A 24,762-nucleotide genomic window follows, 5' to 3' on the forward strand; every position below is an offset into this window, starting at 1 on the left:
TGTCATTAAAGTTCATGTGTGTGTAAAGCATGGGCGTAATTTCTAGGCGGGTTAGGGGGGTCATGACCCCCCCAATAAACAGATCCAGTAAATATAACCCCCCCAATAATCATGTTTCCCCTGTAATGGGTGAAGACCTGGACCCCCCCAATATTCCAGCCAAAGTTACGCCCTTGGTGTAAAGGCAGGTGGTCCAATACTTTTGGCAGTATGGTGTATAATGGCACCATTGATCGGTGCCATTGTAACCAGATAGCCAGTATAATTAACTTAACCTGTCTGTGGTTTTAATGTTACAGCTGATCGGTGTATATACTTGCGGATTTAGGTTTGGGCGACTGGGGCAGGCTACCACTCAGAGGTGGGGAGGGGGGCAGGGCTGGGGTCTGCTCAGGGCACCCAACTGGAAGTGCAAGGTAAGGGGAGTGAAGGAAACTATCAAATAGCACACCGCTAACTTTGAACAGTACTAAGTAAAATTTGTTTAGAATGTTACCACAAATATATAGGCCTATTTATTTGTATCATAAGAAAAAATAATTGAGAGTTAGTGCTGAATGATGCTTTTCTTTGTTGGTGGGGGTGTATATGGTTTGTTGGATGGGGGTGTAGCTGAAGGGGAGTTTGCCCAGGGTGTCATACAAACTGGAACCACCACTGGCATCTTCTCGTTATAATTAGATACATATATTGCGTTATAGTGAGATAAACATCTCGTAATAACGGATACTTAATTACCTCGTTATAGTGAGATACTAAGCAATTGTTTATTATAGTGGCCGCGATACGCTTCCTTAATGACTTTCACTGGAGCAACCACAACAAAATAGGTAGGGTGAGTATTGTTAAAATGGGACACTTTTTGAAAATTTTCTTTCTGGAAAAATCATCTCAATGTCTTGAATCCCAGCTTGACACCATTCTAAATAAATGAACGCCCCTTGAACACTTATAGAAGAGAACATAAAATATTACTAAACATATATATTAACTGCAATTCTCACCCCATAACTCTTTTCATATAACCGAAACAAACTGGAATCTTGTCAGGTTTAAAATGCAGACTAGATAAACCGGTTCTTTACTAGTAGACACCTTGATCCCATCGATAGTCACTCACCCCACCTCCGGAATTACCTTTGAAAGGTTCCTGATTGTATACACACTTTCTTTGCCACGGAAGTTAGCGCACAAGCTCGCCATTGGAAATACATTAGCGATGGCAATAATGCAGGGGAAGAGTATCTTCGTACTTGTGCTAGTTTTTTGTTTTTTAAGGGGAATTGCAAGCCACGGTAAGGCCAGACTTATACAGTACTTACAAAACATATGCGGATTCACACTGAAGGTGGGAGTATCTTATCATGACGGCTAACCTGTAGAATACTGAACTCACCTAGTAGTGTGGTGCAGGTGTTGTAAATCACTCAACACAAAATGAAAATTGTGGTATATGTCGTATATCTATCAAGCTTTACAAATGCTGAGTGCAAATCTCTGAGAATAGTTGTTCATTTTTTGTAATGAATGCCTTTGTGATGTTTAATGCGTTTTCTGTCATACTTCCTACAGCATACGCTACCACAGGGGTCTGACTGTTTACGAGAACGCTTCTCTTTTAATAATGTATGCGGCTGTTTAAATTGTGTCATAAATCGAAATCGAAATTTTATTATTTGGATATACGTTTTGAGCGTTTTTATTTAAAAGTGAAAGAAAATCGATATCTGTACGTGGTCACGAGTAATCGGTTATGTTTAAACTGGAATCGGAGCTTTGAGTCGCCTGTCTTTGCAGGGCTCGCCGATGAGCTGAAACCGCAGCTTTCGAGGCGCACAGTTGTGTATCCGCACATAGTCCATCACAAGTGGAAAAGACAAATCGAACATGTTGAGGACTTAGAGCCGGTAAGCGGAACATCTTTTTGTTTATTTGTGGATCAGGGTGTGACAGACAGTACAAAGGCTAAAAAAAAAATTTTATTGCAGGAAGTGGAAACCGATAGAGTTACATATTCTCTAATCATTGAAGGAAAGCATCACTTAATTCATCTGGAGAAAAACAAGTACGTTTTAAAAAATTATTATGCATTCTCATTATCCAGCCTGTGTGCTATATTATCTTTATCTCCAGATCATTTTTCACAGGTGCACAAACGATATGTATAATGAGTATACCGTACCGACATACTTATCTATTTTTTTTATTATTATTTTTGCTGGACAGAGACTTCTTGGCGAAAGATTTTATTCGGTTCTCCTATGATGACAGTGGAAAACTGGTGGCTTCGTATCCAGCAGTTAACGTAAGTTATGAATTGAGTTCTGAATGTGAGGTAACCTGGAAAGAACCGACATCAGCCTGACACAATTAAGTGTGTATAAATACACTCCAGCCGCTGATGATTAGGATTATTTACCGTCTAGATATTTAAATTAAGATGCGAAATACTTGACATTAAGACAGTTTAGTGACTCGACATGCCAGTTTGTAGCCTGATCCATGTTTGTTTGATGTCGGAGTTGTTCAGTCTTTGCCTGCAGGTCTTATTTAATGGAGCGCCCCAAGAATTAATTTTACGAGTTTTATTATATTGCTTCACTCTTTTATTTGCTATACCAACTATAGGCTATGTGATACATACATTATCTCTGCTATTCTCTGGGTTTTTATATATCTGTTATATACGCCTGTATGTTTTTTTTATTATGCAGCGTATCAACTTACTAACTGAGAAGACTGGAAAATATTAACGTATTAGCCGCTTTTGACGAGGGCCAGGTTTCTATTAAAGGCAGGGATTGTCTAGAAAAACGTGTCTGTGTGAAAGTGTGATTGAGAAATAACGATATATACTAAGGCCATACCATGTCTGTGGCGCAATTTGAACAAAGACTCCCGTCAGTAACCGTCGTGGTGTTTAGCCCTGTTAATCTATCTTCTCTTGGCTATTGCGGTTAAAGTAAGTGGGAGCTGGAAGAAAACGGAACCGGTAACATTTTAGGCTTATTTGAGGGGGCACAAAATAAAATAGAAGTTCACTCTTAGGGCGCTTTTCCACCGCACCAAGTACGGTACTTTTGGTACTTTCGCTTTTCCATTGATTCTGGTCAATTACAATTAAATACTGAAAGTTCCAGAGCGAAAGTGCCAAACCGGTTCTGGTACCTCTTCAGTACTTCAGTACTTTGGGCTGGGACTTGAAACGCTTTACTTAATGTACTAATTAATAAGAAACAATTAAAGTGTTAGTTACATACTGATTCCACGTTCGTTTATCATTAGTCATTACAGTCCATGTATTTGTTCATGATTTGTACTTGAGTAGTAACTGAGTTACTGAGTTATTTGTGCTCCCCCAAATAATGTGTTACCTTGAAGCCAGCCTTCCTCATTGTCCTGTCAGAAACCCATTCTGTATCATGCAGAAGGACCTTTGTGATATGTTCAAGGCCATCAGGTGTTTCTTGTGTTTCTCTGCCATTGTAGAGACATTGTCATTATCACGGACGCCTGGAAGGACATGATGACTCACTGGTGGCACTTAGCACCTGCTCAGGTCTCAGGTATGTCCAGTCATCCATATGTCTTCATTAAGCATTTATCTAAGTGAGCCTGGAGCTGACCCTAGAAGGCAGGGGACACCCCAGGGACACACTCACACACTATGGGCAGTTTAGGGACACCAGTGTCACCAATTCTGATCAGCTGGCTAGCATGAGATTTTCAATGTCTGCACACACATGCATGCTCATTTACATGTATGTAACAGTTTTATTACCTTGTAAGTATATGGCGCAGGGGGTTAAAGTTTCGCGAAAATATTTTTGCTCTGTTACTCTGTCATAGCAAGCTTTGCAATTTTAATTATTATACCGATTAAACATTCTTACATGTTTAAAAATCAGTTTAAAGTTTTACTTCCGCTGCTTTTGCATGAGTGCTGCATGCGTTCTCCGAACCGCGGTTAAGTTAGCCTCATATTCGATATTCAGTTTTCTAGCTTCAATAACTTTTCACGGAAGTAAGGTGGGGCGTTTTTAGTGATAAAATCGTGTTGTCCAGTCCACAGACAACAATGCACACCGGTTATTTTGTCGCTTCAAACCATTTCGTGATTTGTGCAAAATCGCGTTAATAGCTCATAAAATAGGTCCTGTCAGCTGTAATGACATGGTCGGTTAGCATTTTGGGCTCATGGCGACTGTTGCACACCCCTTTGTTTCCCAGATTGCTTTACGTACGATTTTTAATTAATTTTTGAATGTTCGAACGTATCCGTATAATGTGCTATGGGACAATACATGAATGGGTTAATAACTTTAAAACTAGACGAGATAGGCACATCTAGTGAAGTGTGCTTTTATCAGTGGACTACAGGGAACAATGCACACCCCTTAGATTTTCAGAATAACTTTCACTCTAACAGCTATTAATTAATACATTGTATGCATATTACATGGCTTAGGGGCAATGCACTAAAGGGTTAATAGCTCAGGAACAAAATGGGACAGCCATATCCCATGAAGTGTGCCTTGATCAGGGGACTCTGGGGCACAATGCACACCCCTTAGATTTTCAGAATAACTTTCACTCTAACAGTTATTAATTAATACATTGTATGCATATTACATGGCATAGGGGCAATGCAATAAAGGGTTAATAGCTCTGGAACAAGATGGGACAGCCATGTCCCATGAAGTGTGCATGGATCAGTGGACTCTGGGGGACAATGCACACCCCTTAGATTTTCAGAATAACTTTCACTCTAACAGCTATTAATTAATACATTGTATGCATATTACATGGCATAGGGGCAATGCACTAAAGGGTTAATAGCTCAGGAACAAAATGGAACAGCCATGTCCCATGAAGTGTGCCTTGATCAGGGGACTCTGGGGCACAATGCACACCCCTTAGATTTTCAGAATAACTTTCACTCTAACAGTTATTAATTAATACATTGTATGCATATTACATGGCATAGGGGCAATGCACTAAAGGGTTAATAGCCCTGGAACAAGATGGGACAACCATGTCCCATGAAGTGTGCCTTGATGAGGGGACTCTGGGGGACAATGCACACCCCTTAGCTTTTCAGAATAACTTTCACTCTAACAGCTATTAATTAATACATTGTATGCATATTACATGGCATAGGGGCTATGCACTAAAGGGTTAATAGCCTTGGAACAAGATGGGACAGCCATGTCCCATGAAGTGTGCTTTGATCAGGGGACTCTGGGGCACAATGCACACCCCTTAGATTTTCAGAATAACTTTCACTCTAACAGTTATTAATTAATACATTGTATGCATATTACATGGCATAGGGGCAATGCAATAAAGGGTTAATAGCCTTGGAACAAGATGGGACAGCCATGTCCCATGAAGTGTGCCTTGATCAGGGGACTCTGGGGCACAATGCACACCCCTTGGATTTTCAGAATAACTTTCACTCTAACAGCTATTAATTAATACATTGTATGCATATTACATGGCATAGGGGCTATGCACTAAAGGGTTAATAGCCTTGGAACAAGATGGGACAGCCATGTCCCATGAAGTGTGCTTTGATCAGGGGACTCTGGGGCACAATGCACACCCCTTAGATTTTCAGAATAACTTTCACTCTAACAGTTATTAATTAATACATTGTATGCATATTACATGGCATAGGGGCAATGCAATAAAGGGTTAATAGCCTTGGAACAAGATGGGACAGCCATGTCCCATGAAGTGTGCCTTGATCAGGGGACTCTGGGGCACAATGCACACCCCTTGGATTTTCAGAATAACTTTCACTCTAACAGTTATTAATTAATACATTGTATGCATATTACATGGCATAGGGGCAATGCACTAAAGGGTTAATAGCTCTGGAACAAGATGGGGCAGCCATGTCCCATGAAGTGTGCCTTGATGAGGGGACTCTGGGGGACAATGCACACCCCTTAGCTTTTCAGAATAACTTTCACTCTAACAGTTATTAATTAATACATTGTATGCATATTACATGGCATAGGGGCAATGCACTAAAGGGTTAATAGCCTTGGAACAAGATGGGACAGCCATGTCCCATGAAGTGTGCTTTGATCAGGGGACTCTGGGGCACAATGCACACCCCTTAGATTTTCAGAATAACTTTCACTCTAACAGTTATTAATTAATACATTGTATGCATATTACATGGCATAGGGGCAATGCACTAAAGGGTTAATAGCTCTGGAACGAAATGGGACAGCCATGTCCCATGAAGTGTGCCTTGATCAGAGGACTCTGGGGGACAATGCACACCCCTTAGATTTTCAGAATAACTTTCACTCTAACAGTTATTAATTAATACATTGTATGCATATTACATGGCATAGGGGCAATGCACTAAAGGGTTAATAGCCCTGGAACAAGATGGGACAGCCATGTCCCATGAAGTGTGCCTTGATGAGGGGACTCTGGGGGACAATGCACACCCCTTAGCTTTTCAGAATAACTTTCACTCTAACAGCTATTAATTAATACATTGTATGCATATTACATGGCATAGGGGCAGTGCAATAAAGGGTTAATAGCTCTGGAACCAATTGAGACAGCCATGTCCTGTGAAGTGTGCATTGATCATGGCTGTCCCATTTTGTTCCAAAGCTATTAACCCTTTAGTGCATTGCCCCTATGCCATGTAATATGCATACAATGTATTAATTAATAACTGTTAGAGTGAAAGTTATTCTGAAAATCTAAGGGGTGTGCATTGTGCCCCAGAGTCCCCTGATCAAAGCACACTTCATGGGACATGGCTGTCCCATCTTGTTCCAAGGCTATTAACCCTTTAGTGCATTGCCCCTATGCCATGTAATATGCATACAATGTATTAATTAATAGCTGTTAGAGTGAAAGTTATTCTGAAAATCTAAGGGGTGTGCATTGTGCCCCAGAGTCCCCTGATCAAGGCACACTTCATGGGACATGGCTGCCCCATCTTGTTCCAGAGCTATTAACCCTTTAGTGCATTGCCCCTATGCCAAGTGATATGCATGCAATGTATTAATTAATAGCTGTTAGAGAGAAAGTTATTCTGAAAATCCAAGGAGTGTGCATTGTCCCCCAGAGGCCTCTGATCCATGCACACTTCATGGGACATGGCTGTCCCACCTTGTTCCAGAGCTATTAACCCTTTAGTGCATTGCCCCTATGCCATGTAATATGCATACAATGTATTAATTAATAACTGTTAGAGTGAAAGTTATTCTGAAAATCCAAGGGGTGTGCATTGTCCCCCAGAGGCCTCTGATCCATGCACACTTCATGGTACATGGCTGTCCCATCTTGTTCCAGAGCTATTAACCCTTTATTGCATTGCCCCTATGCCATGTAATATGCATACAATGTATTAATTAATAACTGTTAGAGAGAAAGTTATTCTGAAAATCCAAGGGGTGTGCATTGTGCCCCAGAGTCCCCTGATCAAGGCACACTTCATGGGACATGGCTGTCCCATCTTGTTCCAAGGCTATTAACCCTTTATTGCATTGCCCCTATGCCATGTAATATGCATACAATGTATTAATTAATAACTGTTAGAGTGAAAGTTATTCTGAAAATCTAAGGGGTGTGCATTGTCCCCCAGAGTCCTCTGATCAAGGCACACTTCATGGGACATGGCTGTCCCATTTTGTTCCAAAGCTATTAACCCTTTAGTGCATTGCCCCTATGCCATGTAATATGCATACAATGTATTAATTAATAACTGTTAGAGTGAAAGTTATTCTGAAAATCCAAGGAGTGTGCATTGTCCCCCAGAGGCCTCTGATCCATGCACACTTCATGGGACATGGCTGTCCCACCTTGTTCCAGAGCTATTAACTCTTTAGTGCATTGCCCCTATGCCATGTAATATGCATACAATGTATTAATTAATAACTGTTAGAGTGAAAGTTATTCTGAAAATCCAAGGGGTGTGCATTGTCCCCCAGAGGCCTCTGATCCATGCACACTTCATGGTACATGGCTGTCCCATCTTGTTCCAGAGCTATTAACCCTTTATTGCATTGCCCCTATGCCATGTAATATGCATACAATGTATTAATTAATAACTGTTAGAGAGAAAGTTATTCTGAAAATCCAAGGGGTGTGCATTGTGCCCCAGAGTCCCCTGATCAAGGCACACTTCATGGGACATGGCTGTCCCATCTTGTTCCAAGGCTATTAACCCTTTATTGCATTGCCCCTATGCCATGTAATATGCAAACAATGTATTAATTAATAACTGTTAGAGTGAAAGTTATTCTGAAAATCTAAGGGGTGTGCATTGTCCCCCAGAGTCCTCTGATCAAGGCACACTTCATGGGACATGGCTGTCCCATTTTGTTCCAAAGCTATTAACCCTTTAGTGCATTGCCCCTATGCCATGTAATATGCATACAATGTATTAATTAATAACTGTTAGAGTGAAAGTTATTCTGAAAATCTAAGGGGTGTGCATTGTGCCCCAGAGTCCCCTGATCAAAGCACACTTCATGGGACATGGCTGTCCCATCTTGTTCCAAGGCTATTAACCCTTTAGTGCATTGCCCCTATGCCATGTAATATGCATACAATGTATTAATTAATAACTGTTAGAGAGAAGGTTATTCTGAAAATCTAAGGGGTGTGCATTGTCCCCCAGGTCCCCCTGATCCATGCACACTTGGTAGAATGTGGCTGTCCCATTTTGCTCCAGAGCTATTAACCCTTTATTGCAGTGCCCCTATGCCATGTAATATACATACAATGTATTAATTAATAACTGTTAGAGAGAAGGTTATTCTGAAAATCTAAGGGGTGTGCATTGTCCCCCAGAGTCCCCTGATCAAGGCACACTTCATGGGACATGGCTGTCCCATTTCGTTCCAGAGCTATTAACCCTTTATTGCAGTGCCCCTATGCCATGTAATATGCATACAATGTATCAATTAATAACTGTTAGAGTGAAAGTTATTCTGAAAATCTAAGGGGTGTGCATTGTCCCCCAGAGTCCCCTGATCAAGGCACACTTCATGGGACATGGCTGTCCCATTTCGTTCCAGAGCTATTAACCCTTTATTGCATTGCCCCTATGCCATGTAATATGCATACAATGTATCAATTAATAACTGTTAGAGTGAAAGTTATTCTGAAAATCTAAGGGGTGTGCATTGTCCCCCAGAGTCCCCTGATCAAGGCACACTTCATAGGACATGCTGTCCCATTTCGTTCCAGAGCTATTAACCCTTTATTGCAGTGCCCCTATGCCATGTAATATGCATACAATGCATCAATTAATAACTATTAGAGAGAAGGTTATTCTGAAAATCTAAGGGGTGTGCATTGTCCCCCAGAGTCCCCTGATCAAGGCACACTTCATGGGACATGGCTGTCCCATTTCGTTCCAGAGCTATTAACCCTTTATTGCAGTGCCCCTATGCCATGTAATATGCATACAATGTATCAATTAATAACTATTAGAGTGAAAGTTATTCTGAAAATCTAAGGGGTGTGCATTGTCCGCCAGAGTCCACTGATCCATGCACACTTCATGGGACATGGCTGTCCCATTTTGTTCCAGAGCTATTAACCCTTTATTGCAGTGCCCCTATGCCATGTAATATGCATACAATGTATTAATTAATAACTGTTAGAGAGAAAGTTATTCTGAAAATCCAAGGGGTGTGCATTGTCCCCCAGAGTCCCCTGATCCATGCACACTTCACTAGAAGTGCCTGTCTTGTCTAGTTTTAAAGTTATTAACCCATTCATGCATTGTCCCATTTCGCATTACACGGATACATTCGAACATTCAAAAATTAATTAAAAATCGTACGTAAAGCAATCTGGGAAACAAAGGGGTGTGCATCAGTCGCCATGAGCCCAAAATGCTAAAGCACCATGTCATTACAGCTGACAGCACCTAATTTATTAGCTATTAACACGATTTTGCACAAATCACGAAATGGTTTGAAGCGCAAAAATAATCGGTGTGCATCTTAGCCTGCGTACTGGACAACACGATTCTGTGATTAATAACGCCCCACCTTACTTCCGTGAAAAGTTATTGAAGCTAGAAAACTGAATATCGAATATGAGGCTAACTTAACCGCGGTGTTCTCCGAGACAATCATAATCATTTTCCTCCTTGCTGTTTAAATCAGTCTTAGACGGGTTTGTGAGAAATGTATGAATTCCTATTTTGTTTTATAAAAACCCCAAAATTTATCACAACAAAATCACATTGCTAAATTTGTATCAAAATCATATCGCTAGGACAGCACGCTATATATGTGCTGTATTAGTATATTCAAGAAAATACCGTAGCACCGCGAGCATAGCGAAGGACGAGGAGACTTGCTTGCCGTTGGTCTGTCGAGTTGAGCTACTTTGTCGAGTTAGGCTACCGTAGTGCTAATCGATATCCCTAACCCTAACTCTTACCCTAACCCTAACCCCCCGAAAACCCCTAAAACCCTTACCTTAACCATAACCCTAACCCCTCAAACCTAACCCTAATCGTAAAACGGTGGAACTGCACATGCGCAGAAAGGCTCGATAGCACGTCTCGATAGGTAGCTCAACTCGTCAGAACACCGGAACAGAACACACTCTTTATTGTAGTCCTTAAGAAGACTGCAACTGGCACTCAATGAGCACCATAACCTCAAATACACACAGCGGAAACACAAGGTCGTCATACGCCGAACTGTAAGGTGCACAAACAATGGAAGATTTATATAAGATAGGAACACGGGAGGATCGGACAGGGTACACACAAGACATGTGTCAAGTCCCACCCCAAAGTACCAAAGAAGTACCCCAGTTGGTTTGGCAGTTTCGGTACTGGAAATTTTAGCACTGGTGCTCGACTGGAAAGGTCAATAAATACCTAAAGTACGGTAGTTGGTGCGGTGGAAAATTGTGAGTGTCACGTGTGAGAGTTGGCAGCCCTGTAACCACGATTTTCAAATGTGTGAGGAAATCAGACTACCTAAAGGAAACCCACAAAACACAGGGGGATCATGCAAACTCCACACACAGATAGTGGAAGTGGGACCGCAGTGCTGCTGTTGAGCCACCACACTGCTCTGTTGGTTTAGTCGCGGAGAGGAAGCGTGACAGCTTCAAAAAAAAAAACTTTGTGTTTGTTTACCTTTCAGTGGCGTTATTTTCTTTGGAAAAGGGAGTTACGGAATTGAACCGGCTGCCACTCATTCCACAACCAATGAACACTACCTCTTTCCGCTGGAACCCAATCAGGATGAGGGGGTCTTCTGTGGAGTGACCAATGAAATGGATACCTCCGATGGCTACGCCCACCCTGAGACTACCCTGTCTATGAGCAGATTATTCCGGGTATAATGCAATACCTGCATTGTTGGCAGGCAATAAAAGTTGTGACAAAAGAATTATGCATATGGCAAAGTGCCATCTGTTAACTCATAGCTGGGTCATTCTTCCTCCCACACTTGTTTTCCGTTCCATGTTCAGAAAAAACGTAATTTGCCACAAACCAGATATGTTGAGCTGGTGCTGGTCGTCGACAAGAACAGGGTGAGATGTCTATTTATTTTGTCAGTTGGTTATTAGTTACCTGTACGTGGGTGTTAATTGGATGGCTCCTTTTTCACGCTCTGTCCTCAGTATGACATCGAAAAGGGCAACGATACGGCAGTGACGGAGGAGATGGTGTCACTGGCCAATCTGCTGGACGGGGTGAGACCAGTTTCTTTAATGAATTCTGACCCCTTATACATCTGCACAGTCATGTATCATGTGCAAGTTAAACCAGTTATCATTTCATGAATGATATTATATATTTCGAATGGTGTGTGAGTGTGCCCTGCGATGGGCTGGCCCCCCATCCAGGGTTGTTCCCTGCCTCGTGCCCATTGCTTCCGGGATAGGCTCCGGACCCCCCGCGACCCAGTAGGATAAGCGGGTTGGACAATGGATGGATGGATGGATATTATATATTTCATAATTACACAGGACTTCTTTGGGGTGCTACTAGAGATTTTGGGCCCCATGAAAGCATATCATATTGGACTCATAACCCAGACCGATACAATTATGTTAAAAATTTTGGTACAAGCCCTTGACATCCTAACTGGTGTCCCCTTTATGGTTTCTCTGGTACTATTAATAACATCCATTTATCTATCTTCCAAGGGCTTATCCAGTAGAGGGTTGTAGTTAGATAATATCTGACCATGATTTTTGAGTAAGAGTAGCAGATCATTACACTCAGCCGTCTGCTCCATGAAATCCTTGTGTCCCCAGTACTACCAGCAGCTGAATATCCGTGTGGTTCTGGTGGGAATGGAGATCCTGAAGGCTGGTAACCCGTTCAGCGTGAACGGCACTGCGGGCCAAACTCTGAGCAACTTCGTCAAGTGGAGGCAGACTGTGCTGCTGCCTCTCATCCGGCATGACGTGGCTCAGCTTGTGCTGTAAGTTTGGGGGGGGGGGGGTCGCTTTGTAACACCATCGGGAGCTTTTCAGATGGTTAAAGAGGTCCATAGACCCCAGTACTGGGAAATCCCCCCAATCCCAACTATCACGGATGGGCAGAAAAACACAGGTACACTTACCTCAAACAACAACGTTTGTGCCATACATTGCTACAAAGCCTGAGTAGAACAAACTAAAAGGTAATTCTCTCGTGTAAAAATCTTCCAGAATTTACATGTGAAATGTACAGTTTGTTTAATCCTCTGTACCTAAAGCACCTCTTGACAGGTGTTTGATATGCACTACTGGGACCTAAGTTAGCTTAATGGATAATGCTTAAGGTGGACCTATAGGTTATGGGTTTAGACCCAAAAAGGGTTGTGTTAACTTGTGAAGGAGCCTTCATAAGCTTCACTACAAGCAGCTAGATGTTTCTCCATAGTTTCTCCAAGCATGTCAGCATTAACTGAGTAACTTTCCCACTGCAAACTTTCTTCACGTTACTAAGTCATAACAGTTTGATATATTCAATACGTGGTGCCTGTCTGTTTCACACATTTTAATTATTTAAATTTTTTAGCATCATATAATGTGTTCAGAATATTTTTTAAAGTTGCCCCCCCCCCCAACTCTTTCGTGCCCTACAGTTTGAATAACCCAGACAAACCATCGTCAGGCACCATTGTAGTGAAGGTGACCGGCCTGGCCGTGTTTTACCGTGTATTACCATGTTTCACTCTGTTTTACCGTGTTTTAGGGGCCTGCCTCCGTACTCTGGAGGGATCCTGGGAATGGCATTTGTGGGCACTGTGTGCTCCGCCTCTAGTGCCGGGGGAATCAGTGTGGTAAGGCCTGGCTTACGGACTCTGGCTTACTGGCTGCATTTGCCAGAGTCGTGCTGAGTTCTGTTATAAAATCTGCCCATTTCCAGTCCTGCCAGAAGTCGAAATACCCCCCTGCCACACACGGCTGATCTCACAAAATTCTTATAACATAAGCGCCAGGGTAACGGAATGTCAGCTGACCTGCTTGCTCCCCCCCCCCCCCCCTGCAGTTCACGGGCAACCATTTGGCTTATTACTCCACGATAGTCGCCCACGAACTGGGCCACAACCTGGGGTTCAGCCACGACAATGGCCACTGCACCTGCAATGGGTCTGCCTGCATCATGTATGCATGGGCCAGGTATGCATGCCTTCCACACCCACACTTCACTGTGGCATGTGTGACTCAGTAATATCCAGCATGGACTTCCCCGTTCTGTGTGGAAATTAGGTTTTAGTAGTTCCTGCTCTTCAGTTTCATTGTTGTTGTTTTGAACACCTTGCTCACTGCCACCCTCTAGTGGGTCGACCTTGTTCAGCACGTGCAGCAGCAATGACTTTGAGACACTGATCCTACGAGGAGGGGGCGTCTGCCTCAAGAACCAGCCGCCCCCTGCCAGCGTCGTCACTTACGCCATATGCGGCAATGGTATACTGGAGTCCGGGGAGCAGTGCGACTGCGGCAAGCCCCAGGTGAGCGCCGGGGTCACCGGGCCGAGCTGAGGTCCACCCGGCCTCGAATCCACGCTCTGATGCCGACCTCCTGCCCATGTGTGCTATAGGTGTGCCAGAATGTCTGCTGCAATCCCGCTACCTGCCAGTTCACCAAGGGCTCCACCTGCGCGCAGGGCAGCTGCTGTCAGAACTGCCAGGTAGGTGGCGCCCTGTCGCCCCACCCTCCTCCTCCCCCAGAAATCGCCGTGGCGACCCTTCTGGGGCCGACTCGGCGTGAGGGAATTCCACATATCATACGGTTCTGGCATCAAAAGGTCATCCTCACAATTGGTTAGGTAGAACAAGAAGTGGAGCTCCTTTGTTTTAGCTTCTGTTTAATAATCTACACTTAGGGGTTCTGTGTTCCATCTTTAATCTTGGTGTACATACATCCCTTTTCTGTAACCGCTAAACCAGTACAAGGTTGCAGTGAACTAGATTCCTATCTCAGGAAGCACAGGACACCAGGCAGGGGCCGACCCTGGATGGGATGCCAGTCCATTGCAGGATACACACTCACTATGGACATATCACTAAGATATGCCAGTTGCCCTGACTGTCTTTCGATTGCGGGCGGGAACTGGAGTTGGGGACTGGGCTGAGGGCCGTGTGTCTGTGCTGCAGGTCATGGTGGCAGGGACGCCCTGCAGGCCGTCGGTGGACACATGTGACCTCTCAGAGTTCTGCACCGGCCAATCGGGCTCCTGCCCCAACGATTATTACATCATGGACGGGACGGCATGTGGCAACAACACCGCCTACTGCTACGATGGCCGCTGCCAGACTTATAACTTCCAGTGCCAGCAGCTGTTTGGGCAAAGTAGGTGCTGGGCAATTCTGAGCCCACCGTCCCTTCCGCCCCCCCAATGGTGGACTGCCACTTGACATCACCGCCTTTGGGGGGCGTCATCTGCCCGAATGCTTAGTTTCTCCACCACTGGTTTCTTCACAGATGCAATGATGGCCCCCAACATCTGCTTCAGTGTGATCAACGCTAGGGGGGACCAATTCGGCAACTGTGGATACAACGGAAACAGCTTGGTCGGTTGTACGGTTGCGTAAGTATCACCCGTGCCTCTCCGGGCCTGGAAGTGCTCTCCCTCATGCTAAGGGTTTGATTCAGCAGACTGTGGGGAAGGGTTAAGAACCACAAGGATCCTCTCCCCTGGGGATCACAATTCTCTGTCCGGAGGGTTAGCAAGGAGCGAGCGTCAAGAGAGATAAACAAATTAGGTCATTTTGTAACTGCTTTGAATTTAATTTGGCTGTAAAACGATGACAGAATGACATGGAACACGTTTTGAAGTAGAAGAATGCTCGGATATAAGGACTACATGTCCCAGATGGTTATAAACAGGCGTGTGCAGAAGGTACAGGGGGTGGCTGGGGGTATCTGAGCACTTGCCCGTGACTTGTACATAAGATTTAAAGGTGCAGGTGTTTCTTTTAACCTGCACCTCAAAAATTCTCAGCACAGCCCCGGTTAGACACATACCGGAAATCCTCAAACAGAGGTTATTGACAGTTCTCTCTCAGACTGCTGCTATCAGAAAGGGAGTCTTTATTACCACACGACCAAGGCTGGTGGCACAGCTTGCCATGGCTGAAGACATCGTGACAATAGCTGATTAACAACAGAGAATAAATGCAGACAGACAGAGAATAAATGCAAGACAGACAGAGAATAAATGCAGACAGACAGAATAAATGCAAGACAGACAGAGAATAAATGCAGACAGAGAGAATAAATGCAGACAGACAGAGAATAAATGCAGACAGACAGAGAATAAATGCAAGACAGACAGAATAAATGCAGACAGACAGAATAAATACAAGACAGACAGAGAATAAATGCAGACAGACAGAGAATAAATGCAAGACAGACAGAGAATAAATGCAAGACACAAGATACACAACAGACACAAGAAAGCAGGTGATAAATACAGTGGTTTGTGCAAATTTAACTAGTGCAATGCAGAAAGTTGACTGGGGAACAATACAGGCAATATACACCCATACATATAGTGCATAATTATGGCTGTCATGGCTACTTTCTCAAAAGCTGATGGGGTAAGTTAGTTCTTGTGGTTTCCCTCTACACTGGTGAGTCACCCGTGTGTTCTGCCCTGCAGCCAGTCTCTGTGCGGGAAGGTCCAGTGCACCAATGTGAACGCCAACTACCCGCCTCAGGGTGCGATCATATCCGTGCAGAACATCAACGGGTCCAACTGTGTGAACGCCAACTTTGACCTGGGTCCGGATGTCCCGGACCCCGGCTACGTCAAACCAGGCAGCAGCTGCGCGCAGGGCATGGTGAGGCATCACCGTGTGTTGTCCAATCCTATTGCACCTGTGTATGGAGGCCTACTGTGATTGGCTGAAATTTGATGAGTATGTGTCCATTAATCTCTGCCTCCAAATGCCTTGTCTTTCAGACGTGCCTCAATTATCAGTGCGTCAATGCCTCACTGCTGATGCCGAATCTGTCGTGTACCCCCCAGAAGACCTGCTCGGGTAAAGGGGTGAGTGGGGCGGGGGGGGGGGGGGGGGGGGTCATGGGGGCATCATCAGTTTGGGGCAATTTGGGGAGGTTGAGTGAACTCGATGTTTTCAGGTGTGTGACAACCTGGGCAACTGCTTCTGCAACAATGGCTGGGGCCCCCCCTACTGTGATAGAGCTGGATTTGGGGGCAGTATAGACAGCGGCCCTGCCGAGATAGGTAACTCTACCTACCTCACCATCACGTGGATCCTATCCTCTAGAGGGCGCCGCTGTTTGCCTGCAGCCGACACATTCTGGTGTCTCCTACAGATTACTCCCTTCGGAACGGCCTGCTCATCTTCTTCCTGCTGGTGGTGCCCATTCTCATCGTCGTCGCCCTGGTGCTCATCTACTTCTTTAAGCGCGACTGGATGAGGGCATGCTTGAGGAAACGCCCCCCTGGACGGTAAAAGCCCACTCTCGTTTTCCCCCCTGCCACACCTTGCGCCCCCCCCCACCCAACCGGTCCCTCTCCCGGTATCCTTTGCTCTGCGGGCTGCCGTGTGATTCGCTGTACCTTGTAGGTCAGCGAATGCCGGCGGGAACAACGCGAGAACCTCCCCACATCCTCAGACGCAGAGCAATGACAGATCGCGGCAGGTAGGCTAATCCCTCCAGAACATGGTCTCTCCCTCCAAAATGGCACCCATATCATCTGTATCAAACCTATCAACATAAACCGTCTACCGTTTCAAATTAATTAGTCACATGATTCAAATTGATTTGCTGAGTGTATTTCCTGAGGGTCCCTTGACCCTTCTCATGAAGGATGGAAGGATGGATGTTAGGTGAGGGTTCCTCAACCACGTGTTTTTGGTTAGAAAAACCATGAGAATCCAAAAAGTCTAGAGTCTGATGTTATAAAATATATATATATAAAATAATAATAATTGCGTTCTTCAGCTAATGTGAATTTGGTTTCAGCACCAGAAGTCTCTGCATCACATGCCTGCAGCATGTGTCAGTTGTTTTGAAACATGACTTAAATCAATCCAACGCCTCAGTACAGTGTAATTAGACATGAATAATAATAATAAATTGGGGCTTATAAAAGCTCAGCCAGAGGCAATACATTAAAATAGGCTTTTAAAAAGTTTTAAGGTTAATTAGTTATATCTGAAATCCTTCTCCAGTGTTTTCAGAGTAAATCTGATGTTCTCAAACTTCCATCCAGGACAAAGGAACCTTTTTGTGAATTGTTTTTATCCCTTATAGACTGGAAGAGTGTGACTCAGTTACAGCGGCCTCTTTGGTCACACCTAACACTGCAGCAGATAGTGTGGGGGTTATGGGTTGTCAGATTGCAGGTCTCAACAGTGTCACATTGAATTATTATAGCACACTGCTTTCTGGGAGCAGTAGTATATTTTGCTACTTCAGAGCAATACGGTTTATGAGTTGTGTCTAACTCCACCCTCCTATTTCCAGAATATACCCCCATACATGGCACGCCCTCCAGAACCGGTGCCTAGGTATGTACCTTTCTCTGAGATCACTACCTTAAAGGTCGAAAGGACATATTCAGAGCTGGACTGGGATTAGAAATTGGCACTGGAATTGGGGTTCCACTGATATGTTTTGCTGAACCAGAGTGGGGGATTCCCCACAATAAATTTTGCCGGCCCACAAACCCATCGGCCCACTGGGAAAATGTCCGGCATGCCAGATGGCCAGTCCAACCCTGAACATATTTAAGTTGTGCATCTTGCTTTTTTTCGAAGAGTCCAAAGGGGTAACAGTAATATTAAGAGTATCAAAAGTGTAAGTAATCACCAACATCAGTGCACTAGCACACCAGCCAGTGATCATTATATTAAAAGGGATTCTTATCACACTCTGCTAGCACGCAAAGTGACGCTGGCTTATTGTGTTGCCTGTGCATCCCACAGATATGGGCAGGGGACTGGCGCACAGCCGGGCACAACCCTGGCGATCCCACAGCCGATACGACAGCAGGGGCCCGGGGTCCCCAAACCCATCGTACCCAGGCAAGCCACGCCACAGTGACATCATCACTGATGTCACGCGAGGTTGCTGGGTGCATCCTCTCAACATTGATAAATCTGTTTGATGTTTGTCTGCTGGGAGCATGAGCACCGGTCCTTCCGTCTTATTACTGCCTTTGATATACTAAGCATATTTTTAACCCTCAGTCTCTCTTGAAAGTACAACAGGCACACATTATGAATAACAGAATGCCCCACTCGTTCATTTTGCTACTGTAAGATGTGCACCATTTAAATGACTGCCAACGATATTTTGTTCCATATGTGAATAGATTTGTTCAATGTAGGGATGGCCAGTCTTATCCAGAAACCAGCCACTGTTTAAGTGGGTGTTCGCTGCAACTCCTTAATTAGATTACAAATTAGAGGACTGATTGGTTGAAGAGTTTGAACAGCTAACCTAAAGGTTGTCCCAAAAACCCGCACACACACTGGCCATTTGTGGATAAGATTGCCCATCCCAGGTCTAAGGTATATAACCACCCTTCTAACAAAAAATATTTTCAGGGAATGGAAGCAATATTTAATGTAAAAATGTAATGAGTGTATTTTAATGTAAATGTGAACTAAATAAAATGGTTTTATTTACAATTCCTCGACAGTGTGACTGTTTTTGTGAGTAATTTTGTGAGCTTTACTAAGTCTCTGTGTTTTAAAACATTGCAGAAATCCTAGGAGCCTTATGAAGAGGCCTTGCACTGTTAGTCATGCAATTAAAGCTACTGCTTTAATTATGGGAGACCAGGGCTTGTGTCCTCTGGTGAAATTACTGCATTGGTGTCAGAGGCAGGGTGTGTGGCAACCCTACGTCTGTAACACACCCTCTGTTAATGCTCTGCGGGTCTGGCATAAAACAGGCTTGTATGACTTTGCCCAGACGGGGGCAGCATAACATTTCCAGGATCCTCGCTTTGCTATGGGTGGCCCTGCTGAAATTAATTACATTCATTTTCTCAAAAAATAAGCTAGGAATAGTATATATAAAATCACCTAGAATATACGTAATGTTTGTTTTTATTATTTATAAAACATGACTGATATACTTCAAACTCCGATACGGAAGTTATGAGAAAACTGGTGTATTACTTTAAGAGGACGCTTTCTTTTCATTGGTTGACTCTTAGACCCTGCAGCCAATCACAATTTCCACGATTCCCTACACTTCCTGTTCACTGTAGAACCCGGAGTTGTCTCTCAGTATGAAGAAAGTAGCGTTTGGTTTCGATGCCCTTGCACTAGTTCCTAAATCATAGTGTATTTTAAAAAGATAAAGTAACTGTATTCCAGATTAGCATATGTTTTTTGCTTGTGAATGGAAGCGCTAGCTAAGCCGGTGAGCTCCGAGAATGCACGGACATGCCTGTGTGTTCTGTGCGGTTTGCCCGCTGCAGGCAAGTCGACGCTGGTCCAGGTTCTCTCTGAGTCTTTACGGAAGAGAGGCTGGGGATGCTGCGTGCTGTGCTATGATGATTTAATTCCAGACGAAGCCTATCAGCTGCGCATAGCAGAGAGTGACGAGCTGAGCCACACGGTAATTAAACTCTTCCTTTAAAATTAAAAATCTCGAAAGGAGTCGCGCTGTATGAATTTGAATTCAACTACGTTATGTTCCAGTGAATCAAATAACCAAAATTAGTTTTCTTTAAATATATTACGTGTGCTGCTCCAGCAGATTGACTTCAGTATAGATAAACTGACAGCTGCGTGTTTCCAGATTTCCCTTGATGATGTGTGTATTTAACCTCAGCAAACACACTGGAAGGTGAGCAGACGCGAGGTGCTTCAGCGTTTGGAGCAACTCCTAAAGCGCGACCACGCACCTTTGCGCGCCCCCGAACCAAGCTTTGGAGAAGACACGTGGACGCGCTTCCTGCGCGCCGCACATGATGCAGCGGAGTCCAGCTGTCACCTACCTCATGGCCCCGCAACACTAGTTATTCTCCTGGATGACAATTTTTACTACCAAAGCATGCGATATGAAGTTTATCAGCTTGCCAGAAAACGTATGTGAAATTTCAAATGCTGCAGTACAGAGGCATTGTTTGTTAGAGTTAGTCATGAGGGGGACATTGGCTGGGATTTGTTGTGATTGACAGTCAAATAATATTTCCAATAGCTGGTTTTCTCGATTCAGCTGTTTGGACACTTCACATAGACAGTGTACTAATGAAATGCTTGCAGGGAAAAGTGGCATTTCTAAAATTTTATTTTCAAAATAGCATTTCTTAATTTGCCTAGCAATTACACTTGCTTATGCCAGACAGGGTGTTAATTTCCTCCCTTAGATCTGGAACAAACACACCCATATTCATTTTGTTCTTGTGCTCAGCATATAGAAATCCTAATGTTTTATATATACTTTTATTATATATGATGATATTATATTCATGGTGCGGCATGGTGGTGCAGTGGTTTGCACTGTTGCTTCACACCCCTGAGACCTGGGTTCAAGTCTCTGCCTGGGTTACATGTGTGTGGAGTTTGCATGTTCTCCCCGTGTCGTCGTGGGGTTTCCTCCGGGCACTCCCGTTTCCCCCCACAGTCGGAAGACATGCTGAAGCTAATTGGAGTTACTAAATTGCCCATAGGTGTGAGTGTGCCCTGCAATGGGCTGGACCCCCATCTTGGGTTGTTTCCCGCCTCATGCCTGTAGCTCCCAGGATAGGCTCCAGACCCCCTGTGACCCAGTAGGATAAGTGGGTTGGAAAATGGATGGATATTATATTCAGCCACACATTTAATAAGTGGATGCCCCCCTTACAACAAGGCTCCCTCTTGCTCCTGATAAAAGGTAGTAACTTTTTTAATGAAGTAAAAAACGGTTATAAAAATTTCAGCGTAATTAATAACCTGACTATAGACCATTGATAAACCCTTTATAAGGGTGGGTTTATTGCAAAGTGGTACCAATGAGTGTTGCTGGTTTCCTACTCACTGATTGTAAACAGCTCAGGTGAATAACACCAGTTACCCACATGATTTTGTGACTTTCACAGTCTTTGACAGAAAAGTGTATTACTGCCCTTATGAAACGTGTTTCAGTGTTATGGAGATTGTCAGATGGGCAGCATAATGATTCTGAGGTTATTAGATGGGACAGGACAGCTCTCTCTCCCCCCTCTTTGTGCGCAGACTCTCTGGGCTTCTGTCAGCTGCACGTGCACTGTCCCGTGAACTCATGCCTGAGCAGGAACCAGGCGAGGAGCCGGCCGCTGCCGGACGAGGTGGTGGTGGAGATGGCGAAGCGTATGGAGGCTCCCAACCCTGTCAGAAACGGCTGGGAGCAGAGGAGCCTCACGCTCACCAGTGACGGTGCCTTTTCACCACAGGACGTGTACGTCTAGCACCAGCGGGACGTCGCTTAGTCTCGGAAATGTGCTGTGATGACCGTTCGCAAGCTTTGTGATGGTTCTTTGGTGGTCGTCCTCAGTATCTCATTGAAAAAGAGTGACACCAGGTGCTTAGGACTTATCTGCGGGTAGATGTAAAGATCAGGTGAAAGAATTTAACATGTCTGTGATCCGTACGTTGTCCCCTCCTGCCTGGAGAGAAACAAAGGCCTCTGTCCCTCTCTGGCTTCAGAGAGCTGTCCGTCGGTCTGATTGCTGCTGCGATGGACGACCCCCTGTGCCCAATCCAGGATGACACAGAGCAGAAGGCAAGGGAGCTTTTAACTACTAATTACGGGTACACAAGTAATGGAACATTAGCCTAAATAGAAAGAGAATACATGTTTGCATATATGCTACAGGGACGGTCTAGAATACCTAATGATTTTTACATTCACTGGTGCCATTATCAGACTCCTTGTTCCTCTGACATCATTAAATGGAGACGGGTCCTTTACTGTGGACTGACCTCAAATTATGACATCACCGCATCTCCCACGCTGACAGCGATCAGCATACATATCACCCTGTGTCTGAAGTAACCCACCGTCTTAAAACTAGCCTCGCTACATAAAACAAACTAAGCCATCTAAGAACTTGAATTTTAACCATTTCGTCAGGTGAGGACCAAGGTGATCTTGATGAACCACAGTGTGGTACAAAAAGAGATGGTGATGTGAAATGAAGGATTAGTTATTGGGAGTTTTTTCAGGCAGAGCTGTGTATGGTCTGTGGGCAAATCATTGTGGGAGGGGCCTAACTAGTTCTTTGTGGTACCGTTCCCTTTAAGGAGGCCGACCGGCTGAGCTGCGCGTCCAGCGTGGTTCACCAAGCGGACCAGGCCTGCCGTCGGTTGGTGTCCCGGGCCATGCAGGGGGCCAGAGGTCAGTCTACGGTCACGTGGTCTCCAGGACCTGCTGCTCATTGGCTGGGCGCCTTTGTGCTCTTAGGGATGGGCTTTCTGGGCTGATACCCAGTAGTTCTGGGTTTGATCCTGCAAATCTTATGTAGTTCTCTCCTCTATGAGAACATATACCATCTCTCTGTAATCCTGGTAATAGTTGCTACTCACTCAATTCCAATAACATCGCTCTCATCAGTGATACTATGAAACCAAGGTGGCCCCTAAGTGCCAGACTCATATAGATCATTCTGTCACCTCTGGCTTAGAACACTGGGACACTGGTTCTCCTCTACACTGTTGGGATGAGAAGCATACATGATAATCAGATACATAGTTTCGTGTCTCACTGGAACGGTCTAATCAAAGACTAGTCCTTAGAACTGTGTCCTCCACAAGCCAGAGATACTTTGTAGATCCATCAGGTCCTAAGTTCTGACCTTAAAGACTTCTTGAAGAATATACAATAATATATAAAGGGAAGGCTTTTATGGAAATATCTACTTCATGTAAACCCTTTTCTCTGTTAAATATCTGTTTACAGTATTGTTCCATTTTATTGCATTTTTGGGTTTAACTGGTATTTTCAGTTCTCATGAGGTCTGTGATGATTTGTCTGTCTGTCCACTTATTTTTTTGTTTGTTTGTTTACTGTAGAACGTAAAGTTCCCCCAGAGAGCATGAAGTCGCTAGCCACGGAACTAAACCAGCTGAAGACTCGATCCCTGGATGACCTACGGAAAGCGGCACTTGGCGGCCATCCCACAAGCCCCGGCGGGAGCGGGGACCTGGAGAGAGCGGTGAGCGGGGCGGTCGCTGCCTTTGAGCGGGAGACCAGCAACTGCATCAGACGATACAGCAGAGGGAACGCCGAGCTATGATGACCCGCACTTCCCAGCTGCGGTCAGAGGGTGGCGCAGTTTGTCACAAGATTTGGCACTAGATCGGACTATAAGTGTATCTCCTCTCGGTTTCAGACCGAGTAGCTGAGTTAGCCTTGACCTAGAGTGTGAGACGTGCCTTTTAATTTGTGTGGGCCAAACACGCCGTCGCTGGGTAAGAACACACACCAAGCCACCGTTAGAAAGTTGTTTACTTAGAATGTACAAAAAAGCAGGGCATTTAAATTGTAAATGACATCTGTTAACATTATTTCTACACAAACCGTGTTTCCACGTGTACGTTACAACAAGCACAACACAATTTTGCAGCAGGTTTATCCCCTGGCACAAACAAACTCATCACCCCAAATCTTCCTCTAGGAACAGCAACTGCATCTCAAAATGATGTTATGCACATACACAATAGTCTCTATAATAAAACACTACTGACTGGTTTCTTGTGATATTACAGTCACAAAAAAGTGATATTTACTTCCAGGCACAAAAAAATAAAAGGCTTTCGATGGAAATACACTTTTCCACATTACAAATAAAGGTTTCTATATAAGCCTTCTTGAATATAATGTACATTTTTTATGTACCAATCACATGATAAGAGATTGTTATATTATCTAGTTAACAGCCACTATTATTTTTTTTCCCTACCAAAATTAAATCAGCCCCAGCGGGTTAGACGACATTCTGAAATCAGAAATAATGGAAACGCTGGAAAGGCTGCCAGTTACGTGTGGTTAAGACCGAATGACAAAGTCATATTTACACCATCTTTTAACTCAAGGCAAAAAACAGACATTTTAGTAAAGGGTAATAAATTAAAGCATGAAAGTTACTGTAACCAAGTTCATAATTAAATAAAGGCCTTCTTTTGTGGATGGTTTCAGATGAATGACCGACTGATAAACCCATAGACTTAAAGACCCCCCTCCCCAGTTCAAAATGGCTTCAGCGCTGCATCCTGTGTGGGTGAAGAACTCTGAGTCAATCATCCGAAGCAACTTTTAATGACTGTTTTAAGGGCTCCGTAGACG

At 44.2% G+C, this 24,762-nt stretch overlaps 2 protein-coding genes across 2 annotated transcripts; both read left to right on the top strand.

Annotated features, from left to right (window-relative positions):
- Window positions 1-1,114: 1,114 nt before the first annotated feature.
- On the top strand, window positions 1,115-19,133 carry adam9b (ADAM metallopeptidase domain 9b). Its single transcript, XM_023830841.2, has 22 exons — window positions 1,115-1,295; window positions 1,798-1,907; window positions 1,989-2,065; window positions 2,227-2,305; window positions 3,490-3,566; window positions 11,163-11,358; window positions 11,494-11,556; window positions 11,647-11,718; window positions 12,286-12,455; window positions 13,214-13,301; window positions 13,511-13,641; window positions 13,802-13,973; window positions 14,063-14,152; window positions 14,619-14,814; window positions 14,947-15,052; window positions 16,127-16,307; window positions 16,430-16,516; window positions 16,609-16,714; window positions 16,807-16,942; window positions 17,061-17,136; window positions 17,965-18,008; window positions 18,426-19,133. The coding sequence occupies exons 1-22, from the start codon at window positions 1,220-1,222 to the stop codon at window positions 18,541-18,543; spliced, it is 2,451 nt and encodes an 816-aa protein (XP_023686609.2). The 5' UTR covers window positions 1,115-1,219; the 3' UTR covers window positions 18,544-19,133.
- Window positions 19,134-19,697: 564 nt separating this feature from the next.
- LOC111853682 (L-seryl-tRNA(Sec) kinase) lies at window positions 19,698-24,604 on the top strand. Its single transcript, XM_023830875.2, has 6 exons — window positions 19,698-20,073; window positions 20,290-20,545; window positions 21,675-21,876; window positions 22,125-22,200; window positions 22,722-22,815; window positions 23,490-24,604. Exons 1-6 carry the CDS (start codon window positions 19,855-19,857, stop codon window positions 23,711-23,713), a joined length of 1,071 nt encoding a protein of 356 aa, XP_023686643.2. The 5' UTR covers window positions 19,698-19,854; the 3' UTR covers window positions 23,714-24,604.
- The last annotated feature ends 158 nt before the right edge of the window (window positions 24,605-24,762 follow it).

The sequence above is a fragment of the Paramormyrops kingsleyae genome, chromosome 20, assembly GCF_048594095.1.
Source record: "Paramormyrops kingsleyae isolate MSU_618 chromosome 20, PKINGS_0.4, whole genome shotgun sequence".
In the NCBI taxonomy this organism is placed as follows: domain Eukaryota; kingdom Metazoa; phylum Chordata; class Actinopteri; order Osteoglossiformes; family Mormyridae; genus Paramormyrops; species Paramormyrops kingsleyae.